Here is a 13,697-nt window from a genome sequence, read left to right on the forward strand (position 1 = left end):
AAGCATGACCAAAAGCTAAATTGCTACTTCAAAAGGTACATTTGAAGGTTTTTAGCAACTGTTTATATGTGTAATTTGGGGTTAATTTTATTTTATTGTACTTTTTATTTTTTGTATTAAATCTGAGTTGCTGCTTGTTTTTACATACGTAAGAAATTACATTTTTATTTAGTTTTTACTGAATATTTATAGCCAAACCAGAAACTAGCACTTAATACATTAAACCACATTGTGACGACTGTGTTTAAAAACACGTATCAGGACTCTGTCATGGTTTATAATTGTCTACTTTTTGAATCTATTGCAGTGCATCTACGGTCATCCCGGCGGTCCTTTATTCACGAAGCATGCGTATGCAGCCGTCCTGCACCACCAGCAGAACCCGGAGTTCTACGATGAGGTTCGTCCGCGCTCCTGTTACTCAGAATCAGTCTTATTCACGCAGTGCATTCTGTATTGTGCTTAAAAATGGCTAAAAACCCTCAATGGAGAGAGCCTGATACGCTCTGTGGCTTACGCTCAAAGTCACAAAGTAATATTTTTTTGAAAGCAGTGTGTTTTGAAGTAAGGAGGTACCTCTCACCTCCACTCGTATTGTTTGAACACATTTCGATTCAACATCGAATCCTCTCTGGAAATGCTCCGCAGGCATTTTTTCGCTTTCATTTTCCTGAACAAAGCCTCCTCTGTATTAGGAAACCAACCCGGGGAATGTGTGTGTTTTTCTCGCCTGCAGATAAAGATAGAGCTGCCTACTCAGCTGCATGAGAAGCATCACCTCCTCTTCACCTTCTATCATGTTAGCTGTGACAGCAACAGCAAGAAGAAAGACCTGGTGGAGACTCCAGGTAGGCTGCAGCTATCAGTCATGTGTCCCCCCTCTGAATGAAAACACCAGTGGAGGTTTTAGCAAAAACAATATGGTGGATTGATGTTAATGAATGGCGTGCATAATATGGACAAAAGCAGTTTGATGCAGGCGTACTTAACCAGTGATGGAAGAAGTATTCACACACTTTAAAGTACTAATGGCACCCTGGGAAAGTCCTGCATTGAAAATGGTACTTACGTAAAGGTAAGTTTTATCAGGAACATGTGCTTAATGTATTAAAAGTAAAAGTACCCAAATGTAGAAAAAAACATACCCCAAAATTTTAAATTATATAAAAAAGACACCCCCCCAGACCCACTAAATTATGAATATGAATAAAAAATATAAAATGGAAAAAAACACCTCCAAAAGTAGAAAGATATTTATAAAAAATAATAAATTATTATATAAAATTATTTTTAAAAAAAGAAAAAATAAACTCAAAGTTATAATAAAAACAAAATAAAAACCAAAACTCAAAAATATATATATATTTTTTAAAAAGGGATTTTTTAAAAAAATTACTTATAAATAAAAAGAAAAAAAAAATCAAAACTTCAGAACTTCTAAAAGGGGAAAAACACCCAAAAATTACTTTTGAAAAAGAAGAAGAAACATCCAAATAACTCAAATTATTCACAAAATTGAAAACAACACCCCCAAAAATGCTCAATTAGAAAAAAAAGGAAAAAAAACTAATGTTTATTAAAATACTTTCCAATTTATTTTCTATGAATCGACTGATAAATCATCAAATTGTTGCAGCTGTTCTTAAACTAAAATTAAACTAAACTAAAAATAAACTGTTTGGTAATTTAATTTATTGCAAACATCTTATTTTATAAAACCTTCTTGTGTGTTTGTAAGCAAAGTAAAACGTGTAATATTTCTCTCTGAAATGACGTGCAGTAAAATTATAAAGTAGCATGAACATTTTTAAAAAAAATAATCAAGTACATGTAACTGAAATTCATACATACGTACAGTACTTGTGTAAATGTACTTATTTACTTCCCACCGTTGCACTTTACACATGGTCGTTTTCATGAGTCTCCTCTGTAGGTGGAGAGATTCTAATTTCTGATCTTCATGCTGCAGATATGTCAGTATTACCACTTAACAGTCGCGTGTCTGTGCTTGTTTTACACACAGTGGGCTCAGCATGGCTGCCTCTGCTCAGGGACGGCAGAGTCATCATGAATGAACAGCTGCTGCCCGTGGCCGCCAATCTGCCCGCCGGGTACCTCGGCTCCCAGGATGGCCTCAACAAGGTAAAAAAAATCTGATTATTATTAACATTTTTTAAAGTTCATGTGTGGAATTGACATTCCCTGAAGCCTCTTCATAGTCTTCTTATGCGAAGCCACTGATTGCTGCAATATTCTGTTTAAGTAAAGTGAGTTAGTGCTAAGACGTTTTGCAGGGTCAAAGTATTTTGCTTTGCCAAAATGGTTTTAAAGATGGGATATCTCACTTTAGGATGTGATGCAATTTGTGGTTAGTGGATAAAGATCTTGTTTGCTTTGATTGGATTGGGACGTTGCGGAGCTCCGGCAGGCTTTCACATGAAATGCAGGCGAAATCTGATCAGCATTAAGATGTAATCCATTAAAGCCAACAATCAATGTCATTGCTCCATTACGATCCCTCAGTGTTGTTTCTTTGATGCACGGCTAATGGGTTTAGAGCAAACTTAATTCATATATGTGCAAAAGTGGCTCATCAAGTAGGCGTTTGCTCATAAAGCTTAGTGCTGATTTCAGATGTCGCTCCCTGTGTGAGAAGCACTATCATAAAAATGAGCAGATTAAAAAATTATTTAAAAAAATAAACGCACATTTTTTTTCAAAAGATCAGGTTCATGTAAGGTGATTGAGGTGTTTACTTGAATTTGTCCCTCAGAAATTTACATCCTGGAATTCCTTGAAAATCAGACATCTTTTATCTTGCTCCTTGAAAAAGGACTTGAATATAACTGAGAGGAGAACAGAATCATAAATTATTGTATGAAATGTATTAGATAAAGGTTTTAAACAAAGGATGCTAATGATGTATGACTGTCAATCTTCAGTAAACACCAGGAAATAGATGCCACTAAAATGTTGTGCTAGCCTGCAAAACGCTCACATGGAAGTTTTGAGCTCTATTTCTGCAGTAAATAAGCCGAAGTTTATGAAAATAAACAACATCTTTTTCAAAGATGAAAAAAACAATTTCATCCTTGAAAATAAAAAATAAGCGCTTGAAGAAGTACTTGAATTTGACTCAGCCCTGTTCGTACCCTGACAGAAAAGCTTTTTTTTTTTTTTTTTTTTACAAAAATGCCCTTAGTGCTCTTAGAAATTGACACGGTGTAGCATTCAGCGCAGTAATTGTTACCAGAGGTGTGGACTCGAGACACACGACTTTACTCTAACTCTTAGCTGGAGTCATCTGAAAGAAAGAGAGATGTTTAAAGGCAATATGAATAACCCGATTTCTCTGCGCTCATGTAAACACCGTGTCCCAAAAATTCACTTATCCACAGTATGCCTCATAAATGAGATACTCCTGTCACTCTTGTCACCGCAGCATTCTGGCTCGGAGATCAAATGGGTCGACGGAGGAAAACCCCTCTTCAAAGTCTCAACTCATCTTGTTTCCACAGTTTACACTCAGGTATATACACATTATATCCATTAACCCTTTGAAACCTGGAGCGACATCACTTTCCTTGTGCCGCTTTCACAAGTATTTACTCTTTTGAACCAAGATAAAATTCGTACGGTGTCTTTCAAAAACATGGGAAAAAAAGACAATGAACAGTTTGGCAAGAAATTTTCCACAAATTACAAGAAATAAGTAGATTTAAAAAACTTGGGAAGAACTGCTTTTTTAAGCACCTTTTCCAAGTATTTTTTTCTTGATTTTTTTTCTTTTTTAACTAATTTTAAAGTAAAATTTTGTGTACTTTTTTACTAATTTCTTACTAATTTTTGGGCAATTTCTTCTTCTTTGCAATTAACTAGTAAATTTAGATAATTATGTTTTTAAAAGCTAGGGAATTTAAGGGATTATTATTATTATTATTTTTTTTTTTTTTTTACATTTTTAAACTACATTTTTCAGGTAAATTTCTTGCATTTTTCAGTCATTTCTTGCCAATTTTTGGGCCATTTCCTCTTTCGTTGCTCATTGCCTTCTTCCCACGTTTTTAAAAGAAATCAAGCCAATTTGCTCAGGTGTCCTTGGATTTAAACTGTACTTCAAAATTCCCTTTAAATATGTATTCAAATATGTTTCCTTTAGGATCAGCACTTGCACAACTTCTTCCACCACTGTCAGATCATGGAGATGTCTGAACAAGCTTCAGAGGGGGAGCTGGTGAAATACCTGAAGGTATTCCAATGCGCCAAGGAAAACACAAGAACGCACCCTTTCATTCATGCCTCATCAAATACAATCATGTAATCCAGCACGTACGGCAGTGTGACAGCCAGAGCCGGCGCTCATTCATTTCTTTTTTTATCTCTTCTCACTTCCTCCCCTCACATTCAGAGTCTCCACGCGATGGAGGGTCATGTGATGGTCAATTTTCTGCCCACCATCCTCAACCAGCTGTTCTGCGTCCTAACCAGAGCCACACATGAGGATGTGGCTGTCAACGTGACCAGGCAAGCCACACACACACACTCAGACACACATGTGTGAAATGTGTGTTTCCAGCAGCAGAACGCTACGTGTTACAGCAATATTTTTAGTCTCTTTTAACAACCTCCATCCATAGAAAATCACAAGAGCAGCACTTTCATCCGGCTCACATTCCAAAGCGCATTCCTCCTGTTTTTCTCTAATCGCCCGAATCCTTTCTCTCATTAGACACTCACCTGTGGTTTGCACACTCCATGTATGTGTCTCGTGTGTGTGTGACGAGTCTTTGAAGCTCTGTAGGCAGCGAGTAAATGAGGCGCTGGTGCCGTAGAATGAATAAATTCGACTCCCATCTTTGTTTTTTTTTCCTTATAGCACTTCCCCTTTGTTATTTTATTTCTTTATATTTCAGTGTTATTTTCTGATTCTCTTCAGGGTGATGGTTCATGTTGTAGCTCAGTGCCACGAAGAAGGGCTGGAACATTACTTGAGATCTTATATCAAGGTGCAGTCTTTTCTCACGATATTCATGCTAAAGATATACAGAAAATAAATGCGCATGTTTCTGTGGAAATTAAATGATTACAGCCTGTTTTCTCCCCCTCTCTGCTCTCAGTTTGTGTTTAAGCCAGAGCCGTTTTCCTCCACCAACGTAAAAACAGTCCACGAGGAGCTGGCTAAAGCCATGACAGCCATTCTCAAGCCATCCACTGACTTCCTAACAAGCAACAAGCTGCTGAAGGTAATAACATTACCTACTTAAATGTCACAGTGCCTTTATTTTAGGCGTTTACTTTGAGAAGACGATTGTACACATGTAACCATGTTATAGGAGTTAAATGTTTGTTTAGCTTTGTCCATCACTCTTTTCCCCCCACAATATTTCTATTTAAATTCTCCATATTTTACAGCTTTTTTTTAACGTAACGTAGAAGCACAAAGGAAAAAAAATACATCCAATAAAACAAAAATTCTCCTCATATTTTATACATGGTAATCAATACAAAATGACAGTAAATACTAAATATGAAATGTATTTAATTGACAAAAAAATTCACATGGCCATCACTCTAATACAAACCAGTACGTAATTAAATTAATATTGATATCAAAATGGAACTTAAAGGGACAGTTTAACCTAAATCAAAAATGAATATTTTATTTCTTACCTCTCGTGCTATTTATTCATCTAGATTGTTTTGATGTGAGGTTCAGATTGTTTTCAGCCATACAGATGCTCTTATAATAGAGCTAGTTTGCACTTGGCTTGTGGTGCTCAAAGCACCAAAAACATACATTTGAAAAACTCAACAGCAACGTCTCTTTCTGGGAATCATGACCCGGTTACTCAAGACAATCCACAGACCTTGCTGTGAGCAGTTTCATGTTGGAACTATTTTCTTTCTACCGAACTGCACTTGCTAACCGTATCAATGCGCTGAAGGAAGCAAGACGCCTCTTTATCAAATGATGTATTTAAAAAAAAAAATAAATAAAAAATTAAATTATACGACATTATAGACATTCTGAAAACTGCAAAAGTCAATGTAATATAATAGAAATCTGAAAATAAAAGCAACCTCATACGATCAAATTTTAAAATAAATAAACAAAAATAAATTGATACAATTAAAAATTAATTGAGTAAAAAAAATCATTATAAAATATATGGTACAAAAACAAATTGTCAGTCTTATATAATAAAAATCTGAAAATAAAATTAACTTCATAAAATAAAGAAATACAAATAAATAGAAATAATGAATCCAGTAAATAAATCAGTTTAAATTTATGATAGAAAAGAAACAAAAATATAAAATTAGATATAATAAAAATAGAACTTACATTTTAACTAATTATTAAACTACATAATTTAAAAACATCTTTATAAAATGAAATTGGGTTTTGCCAGGCTTTAAGTGGAGCAATTTAATCTAAAAAAAATGTAAACTGTATGGTTACAATGCCTGTGAAAGGATTAAAATGCCTGACATCTGTTTAAATACAGGTTAACTGAAATCTTTTATACATTATATTTAATGCAGTAGTTTTCCTTGCACTGACTGTGTTTGTTTTGCAGTATTCGTGGTACTTCTTTGAAGCTCTGGTGAAATCAGTGGCTCATTATCTCATAGAGAGCGGGAAGGTCAAGGTTGGTCTTGTTTCACTCTTCTCTCTTTTAACTCCTTTCCTCCGAGCCTACGTTCCCTTCCTCATTTCATTTCACTTTCTCTGTCCAGCTCTCAAGGAACCAGCGTTTTTCAGCATCCTTCTACCACGCCGTGGAGACGCTGGTGAATATGCTGATGCCTCACATCACCCAGAAATACAAGGACAACTTGGACGCGGCTCGCAATGCCAATCACAGCCTGGCAGTTTTCATCAAGGTTGGCGCTCCTCCCGATGCCTGTGATGCCGTATCGCCCTTTGATATGTAGATGAGTTTGGAAAAAAAAAAACACGCCCTTTGGCGAAGGGTAAACACGAGAATGCCACGGACTGTAGAGTTATGCACCGTCCTCAGCAGATTGTTTAAAACAATGAACCTGTTTAATTTAAATCAAAAGAAATCACCGCATCTGTGATGTCATGTGTGTGATATTTCATGTGTTTTCACAGCGCTGCTTCACCTTCATGGACAGAGGCTTCGTATTCAAGCAGATCAACAACTACATGAACTGCTTTATGCCTGGAGACCCAAAGGTAAAACACTCTCTTTACTGGTTTAATTAAAGTCATTAAACATGAAGTTAAAGCTAAATTGAAGTCATAAAAGCGTCCCTTAAATGTGTTTTCTCTCTTTTTTTTTTTCTTTACAGACTTTGTATGAATTCAAGTTCGAGTTCCTGCGGGTTGTTTGCAACCATGAGCACTACGTCCCTCTGAATCTGCCCATGCCCTTTGGAAAAGGCCGAATTCAAAGGTTTCAAGGTAAATGACACACACTAAACATCTCTTTTATCTCGTGGTGGACAAAGTCTTCCTATCCTTACTTTTACTTATGTAAAAGTACTAATACCACACTATAAAAATACTTATTACAAGTTAAAGTCCTGCATTGAAAATGTTACTTAAGTAAAAGTAAAAGTAAGTATTAAAAGTAACAAATGCAGAAAAAAACAAGCAAATAAAACAAAAACAAATTTAGAACACTCAAATAACTCAAAATTATTTACAAAATTGAAAGACACATCCTGAAAACTCAAAATTACTTTGAAAAAGACAAAAAAACACAAACGGAAAAAATACCAGAACAAAAAAGCAAAATTACATTAAAAGGGAAAACACCCCGCAACTCAAGGAAAAATATTTAAAAAAGAAAAAAAAATGTATAAACTGACTCTTAATTTGTAAAGTAACTAAAAAATTAGTAAAGTAAAAAGGACAATATTTCCCTCTGAAATTTAGTGCAGTACTCATATGTAGTAGAATAAAAATAAAATACTCAAGTAATGTACAAGTACCTCAAATTTGTAATTAGGAACAGTGCTTGAGTAAATGTACTCAGCTACATTCCACCACAGCCTTCATTAATTAATTTGAGTATTGTTTCTGCTGATTTCGACCTGCTGCAGATCTCCAGCTGGATTATTCCCTGACTGACGACTTCTGTCGAAACCACTTCCTGGTGGGGCTGCTGCTGAGGGAGGTGGGCGGAGCTCTTCAGGAGTTTCGAGAGATCCGTCAGATCGCCATCCAGGTGCTGAAGGGGCTGATGATCAAACACACGTTTGACGACCGCTACGCTGCGAAAGTGAGTTCTACAGCTCTCGACCGACTTTACTGTACTTCAATCACACCTGGTCAACATTTGAGGCGGCTTTTTTTCCACCATGACCCAAGAATTCTTTTACTTTGGTAAAGATTTAGAGTCACAACTTTTGACTGTGTGACTCGTAAGCAGTGCTGGAAGCATGAATTTGAGCTACTTGTACTTCACTTGAGTATTTTATTTTCATGCTACTTTATACTTTTACTCTACCACATTTAAATGGGAAATATTGTACTTTTTACCTCACTACATTTATCTGACAGCTTTGGTTACTTTACTAATTTACAAAAATGTAATAGATGTTTGCATTGGTTTCTGAAGTATGAATCTTTTCTATTTTTTATTTTTATTTTGAGCTTTGGGGATTGTTATTCTCTTTTTTTTTCATTTTTGTAGAATATTTTCCCCTTTTTTTTAATGTTTCCCTTTTTTTTAAGTTTTGGATGTTTTTTCTATTTTTTAAAAAATATTTTTGAGTTTGGAATGTGTTTTTTCCTTTTTTTGTAATTTTTTAAAAAATTATTTGTGTTTTTTTGGGGGGGGGGGGGTGTAGTTTTGTTTTTAAATAATTTTGAGTTTTAAGATTATATACTTTTACTTTATACTTACATTAATCCTATTTAATCAATTTTACCTGTAACAGAGTATTTTCACAGGGTGGTATTAGTACTATTACAAAAATAAAGGATCTGAATACTTCTACCACTGCTCATGAGCTCCTTTCTGTGTTCTTCCAGAGCCAGCAGGCCAGGCTGGCCACCCTCTACCTCCCGATGTTTGGGCTGCTCCAGGAGAACGTCTACAGACTTGACATTAAGGAGGCCGCTCCGCTCAGCAACCACAATGTAAACCACCTAGTGACACCTAGTGGTGGGATCATGAATAGCAGCGTGTTTCTGTTTCTCCCAGCGGGACCTGCTTTCTCTTTAACGTGACTTAATATCAGCATAATGTGTTTAGACAGTATTTGTATTTTTTCTTCAGCTTTTACTGTGATTGTAGTTGCACAGCTAAAGCAGCTAACTGTGTTGCTTTGTGTCGCAGAATGCCAGGGAGGACTCTCTTGTGCCCAACTCCATGGTGACCCCTCAGAAACCTGGGAGCTGCATCGAAAATGCTCTCCACAAAGATGTGTTTGGAGTCATTTCCGGAACAGGTAAACTCGCCTCACAGCAAATGCATCTACATGTTAACTTTTTCCCACCTTCTGATATGCAACAATTTTTTTTTTTGTCTTCTCTCTTCCTGCAGCCTCCCCTCACAGCTCTACTCCCAACATCAGCTCAGTTCACCACGCAGACTCCAGAGGCTCTCTGGTCTCCACCGACTCTGGAAACAGCCTGCTGGACAAGAGCAGCGATAAGACCAACTCCCTGGAGAAGGTAGATGAATACGTGACAAATCAGCTGGATTACTACTTCATTTGCAATATTTTATTTGTGATACAAAACCCCTGATCTGTGAGACCCCAGCTGCAAAGCAGTCGCCAGAAAAAATGTTGGCATTGTGTGTTTTTGCAAACCTAAGATGCATTTGTATGTTATTATGTAGCAAATACATTGTGACTTCATGTTTGAACTATGCAGGGGTTAAATTGTGGTTAGGGTTATGCACATAGACTATTTGATTTGGTTGTTTTGGTTTAAAGTGCTCATTTTTCGTGGCACTATCCCGGCAGTAAAAACAACGCATTTGTCCATAAAAAACAGCCGCTTTTTAATGTACTCTCCCGGCAGGAAGCACAGTAATGTCTCGGTAAAAAAACAACTGCTTTTGTTGTTTGTTGGTCTCAAACAACGGTCTGCAGCTTGACAGGTGTCACAGCATCCACCATCCCCTCCATCTCCAGATAATAAAGTCAGCTCATATATTATTTTAAAAACATTGTTTTGATACGAATGAAACATATAAATCATAATCGTGGTCTGCAGAAATGTACAATGCCAACAGTTTCTGGGCCACAATGTAATTAAGTGAGTAAACAAATTTAAAAAACAACACCAAGGTTAAGGTTAGTTTGCACAGCGCTCCCATAATATTTTATCTTCATTTCACATGATCTTCACTCCTGGACATCCTCGCTGTCCTCCCACCTCCTCCTGCAGAGCTCCCACTCCCCCTCCCCTTGCTCTGTAACTTCCCAACTCCACCAAAAGGAGAGATTTACCAGGAGGCACTCGGTCAACGTGCCCCCTCTCCCCCTGGACCCCGAGGACAGAGTCCCACCCCTGAACCGTGCGAACAAGCGGGTCACCATGGACTTCTCCCTCCTGTCAGTGCCCCTGCCTGACCCGCTGCAGGACGGGGACAGTGATAATGACAAACACGCTGCAGGCCACAGACTGGAGGGAAATCAGGAAGAAAACATCCCGATTCAAGTATTCAGTTTGACCTGCGTGACCTCTCCAGCAGGGACTTTTGGTTATAATTGTACAGCAAATTTCTGATTTATAGTGACAAAGTAGATCTGTTGCTTTTGGATCTTTTTGTGACAGTAAATCTCAGTTTAGAAACCAAAACAAACTCAGACATCTGTACAATACGTCCAAAAAAGTTCCTCCCAACATTCTTCTCCTCTGAGTGTCCCACTTCAGGGAGTGTTTGTGCTTTTAGCAATGCGAATGTTGAGCTGACCGTAGACTTGTAGCCTTCTTTTACTTATTTCCTCAGAACGTGCTTTTTCCAACCTGCAGCTGATGCTGTTATCTCAAAGCACGGAGCCGCTGCAGCAAATGTGCTTTTTCACTGCTCTTATACTTTCCCGCCCCAAAGGAAAACACTTGACATTTCTCATCTCTGAAGTTTGCTTCGTTTCAGTGTTGCTCTTCATCCTTTTTAAGTTTTGATTTTTTCTGCCGCCTGCACCCGATAACTGAAAACCTTTTCTCTTTTTTTTAACTTGTTCTCTATCTCTCCCTACTTTCCTCCATCAGAACCAGTGTGCGTCGGCTCTGGGCAGCACTGTGCTGCGCTGCGACAAACTGGACCGGGACGAGATCAAACACATGCTCATGTGCTTTCTGCATATCCTCAAGAGCATGTCAGAGGGTAGGACGGCCTGTCTGAGGCTTTGTGTCGAATTCTGACACAAGTTGATATTCACAATCACTTCATAGGCATCTTTTTCTTCCCCTTTAGAGGCTCTTTTTGCATACTGGAACAAAGCAGCTCCCTCAGAACTGATGGACTTCTTCACATTAATCGAGTAAGTACTGAACTAGAAATATTTTTCTGATAGTGTACATAAGCAGGTGAGAGTGGAACTTGGGTTAAATCAGAGTCAAAAATAATTATAAATATATGTTTCTAAGTTAACCACAATAACGAGTGTCCAAAGTTTATTGAGAAAATCAAATGAAAGCCAAAAAAGTGAGAGCAAGTGGTTGACAAAGATCAAATGAGACACACAAGAGTGTTTGGGAAATCGCATATATTTTGGGAAATCTGAGGGGTTTTTTTCTGTTTAAATATCGAGCTAGAGCCAGGAGATTAATTTTGATTTCAATTAATTTAATTTAAAAGGATAGTTTGGATCTTTTAAGTGGTGTTATCAGACAGGGATAAGCTTATATGTTTCTATGGATAGGGTGTAGCAACAAAACATATTTTAGCCACCTAAAAAAAGTTCCACCAGGCACCCAGTGGCTCACTTGGTAGAGCGGGCACCCCATGTACCAAAGGCGTTGTCCTTGCCGCCAGCGGCTGCGGGTTTGATTCCGACCTGTGGCCCTTTGCTTGTATGTCATTTCCGCTCTCTCCCCTGTCCCGCGTATATGTCCTATCTAAAAAAAGGCATAAAAAGCTGACAAAATAATTTTAAAAATAACTCCACCTAAAAATCTAATAACAGTTTAATTGATTGCTCTGTTAAAAATATTTTTACTGCACTACTTTAACGTCAGATATTGATTTCAGAAGGGAAATTGAAGCTGTTGCATCCCTTTTTTGAAGCCAGACTCCACTGAGACAAACAGTGACTTAACATCTGAACACAGGAGCTGTGAGTCAGTCAGTTTGTGCTACTGCGTGACTTTAGCATTAAAACGGTTAGTTTTGCCGTGTGTTTTACGCCGACAGTGGATAAGTACAACCTTTTAGTCATAACATTGAAACTGTTCCTTCTCTATTCCTTTTTGCTTCCGTGCAGACCAAACAAACGAGATACATGTTCATTAGTGAGCTTTAAAGTTGTTGGTAAGCAGATTTTTTTGGACAAAGCCGAGCCAGCTGTTCCCCCTGCTTCCAGTTTTTATGCTAAGCTAAGCTAAACTAATCGTCTCCTGGCTCTAGCAATAGCTGGACATTTTGGGAACTAGAACTTATACACTTTCTTGCAAAGAGTGCGATGAAAAGGTGGATACCTCTCTCATGTCTGCACATTTGATATGAAGCTAGAGACGGCTGGTGGTAAGCCTGAAGTTATTATATATTGGCATTTCTGTCCATTCTCAACACTCTCTGCTGTCATAATGATTGATGTGACTGGTCTTGAACTCGGTGATGACCTCTGACTGAGCCTCTCTGTGTTTGTCCTGCAGAGTCTGCCTTCATCAGTTCAGATACATGGGGAAGAGATTCATCGTCAGGTAGGGTATTTTAGGAAATGCATTAAGTCAGAAGACAAATTTGGCACTGAATATTTAATTGATTCTTAAACTGGGACTAGTTTTAATCATTATATATGCAGTCATATGACTTACAGCTTTGCACAGACTTACACACAGCAGTCCTTACTGAATCTTTTAACCCTTTGCCTTTTGGTTGGTCCCCTTACTGTAACACTGCTGGCAAGTTGCTTTGTGGTTAATGTTTCGGCCCCGGGCCCCTCCCTGCATGGGTAAGACACTGCTGTCTTTTCTTCTCACTTGTATATGTATATGTACTTATATGCATGAAACCACATTATGTTCCAGCCAATTATTTATCTGCTGTTTATTTCTATTGCTGTTTTCTTCTTTGCAAAACCTGTGAGACTTTTCCTCATTTCATTATTGATGAACTGATTCTCTATATATGAACTTTTCTGCGTTGCGACCGTAGTTTTACTGATATCCAAAATTATCGCTGACAGCATTTCTCTTCTCCCAACAGGAGCCAGGAGGGGTCCGGGCCCGTGGCTCCAGACAGGAAGTCTCTGACTCTGCCTGTGTCTCGTAACAGGGCGGGAATCCTGCATGCCCGCCTTCAGCAGCTGGGAACTCTGGAGAACGCTCACACCTTCAACAACAGTAAGACTTCTTGTCCTGCTCTGACTTTTTGGGACCAGTAGCAGGAATGTAAAAAAATATGAATACACTAACTAATACTAACAGCATCTGACAGCATTTTTGCAGTAAGAAAAAAGTTTTGAAGAGTTAGTCAAATCGAAACAAACACATCATACACACACACAACTCACTTTTTACAGTGGACGTAGATGATGTC

The 13,697-nt window shown here is 37.8% G+C and overlaps 1 protein-coding gene across 6 annotated transcripts in view; it reads left to right on the forward strand.

The window, feature by feature from the left end:
- Nucleotides 1–13,697, forward strand: part of dock9b (dedicator of cytokinesis 9b) — a 98,253-nt gene that overhangs the window by 67,839 nt on the left and 16,717 nt on the right. For 4 of the 6 annotated variants that reach the window (XM_088074528.1, XM_088074526.1, XM_088074524.1 and 1 more), the window contains 20 exons: nt 308–400; nt 737–848; nt 2,024–2,142; nt 3,443–3,529; nt 4,160–4,249; nt 4,409–4,524; nt 4,937–5,006; nt 5,118–5,243; nt 6,582–6,653; nt 6,742–6,888; nt 7,121–7,204; nt 7,321–7,432; nt 8,077–8,255; nt 9,011–9,118; nt 9,318–9,429; nt 9,525–9,655; nt 11,207–11,321; nt 11,412–11,478; nt 12,812–12,859; nt 13,365–13,501. In XM_088074528.1, coding sequence (XP_087930654.1) covers nt 308–400; nt 737–848; nt 2,024–2,142; nt 3,443–3,529; nt 4,160–4,249; nt 4,409–4,524; nt 4,937–5,006; nt 5,118–5,243; nt 6,582–6,653; nt 6,742–6,888; nt 7,121–7,204; nt 7,321–7,432; nt 8,077–8,255; nt 9,011–9,118; nt 9,318–9,429; nt 9,525–9,655; nt 11,207–11,321; nt 11,412–11,478; nt 12,812–12,859; nt 13,365–13,501 — 2,125 coding nt within the window. The remainder of the gene's footprint in view (nt 1–307; nt 401–736; nt 849–2,023; nt 2,143–3,442; nt 3,530–4,159; nt 4,250–4,408; nt 4,525–4,936; nt 5,007–5,117; nt 5,244–6,581; nt 6,654–6,741; nt 6,889–7,120; nt 7,205–7,320; nt 7,433–8,076; nt 8,256–9,010; nt 9,119–9,317; nt 9,430–9,524; nt 9,656–11,206; nt 11,322–11,411; nt 11,479–12,811; nt 12,860–13,364; nt 13,502–13,697) is intronic. The other 2 variants (XM_088074529.1, XM_088074527.1) reach the window with 1 other exon arrangement.

The sequence above is a fragment of the Plectropomus leopardus genome, chromosome 24 (genome assembly GCF_026936395.1).
Source record: "Plectropomus leopardus strain MGB_pleo_1.0 chromosome 24, ASM2693639v1, whole genome shotgun sequence".
In the NCBI taxonomy this organism is placed as follows: domain Eukaryota; kingdom Metazoa; phylum Chordata; class Actinopteri; order Perciformes; family Serranidae; genus Plectropomus; species Plectropomus leopardus.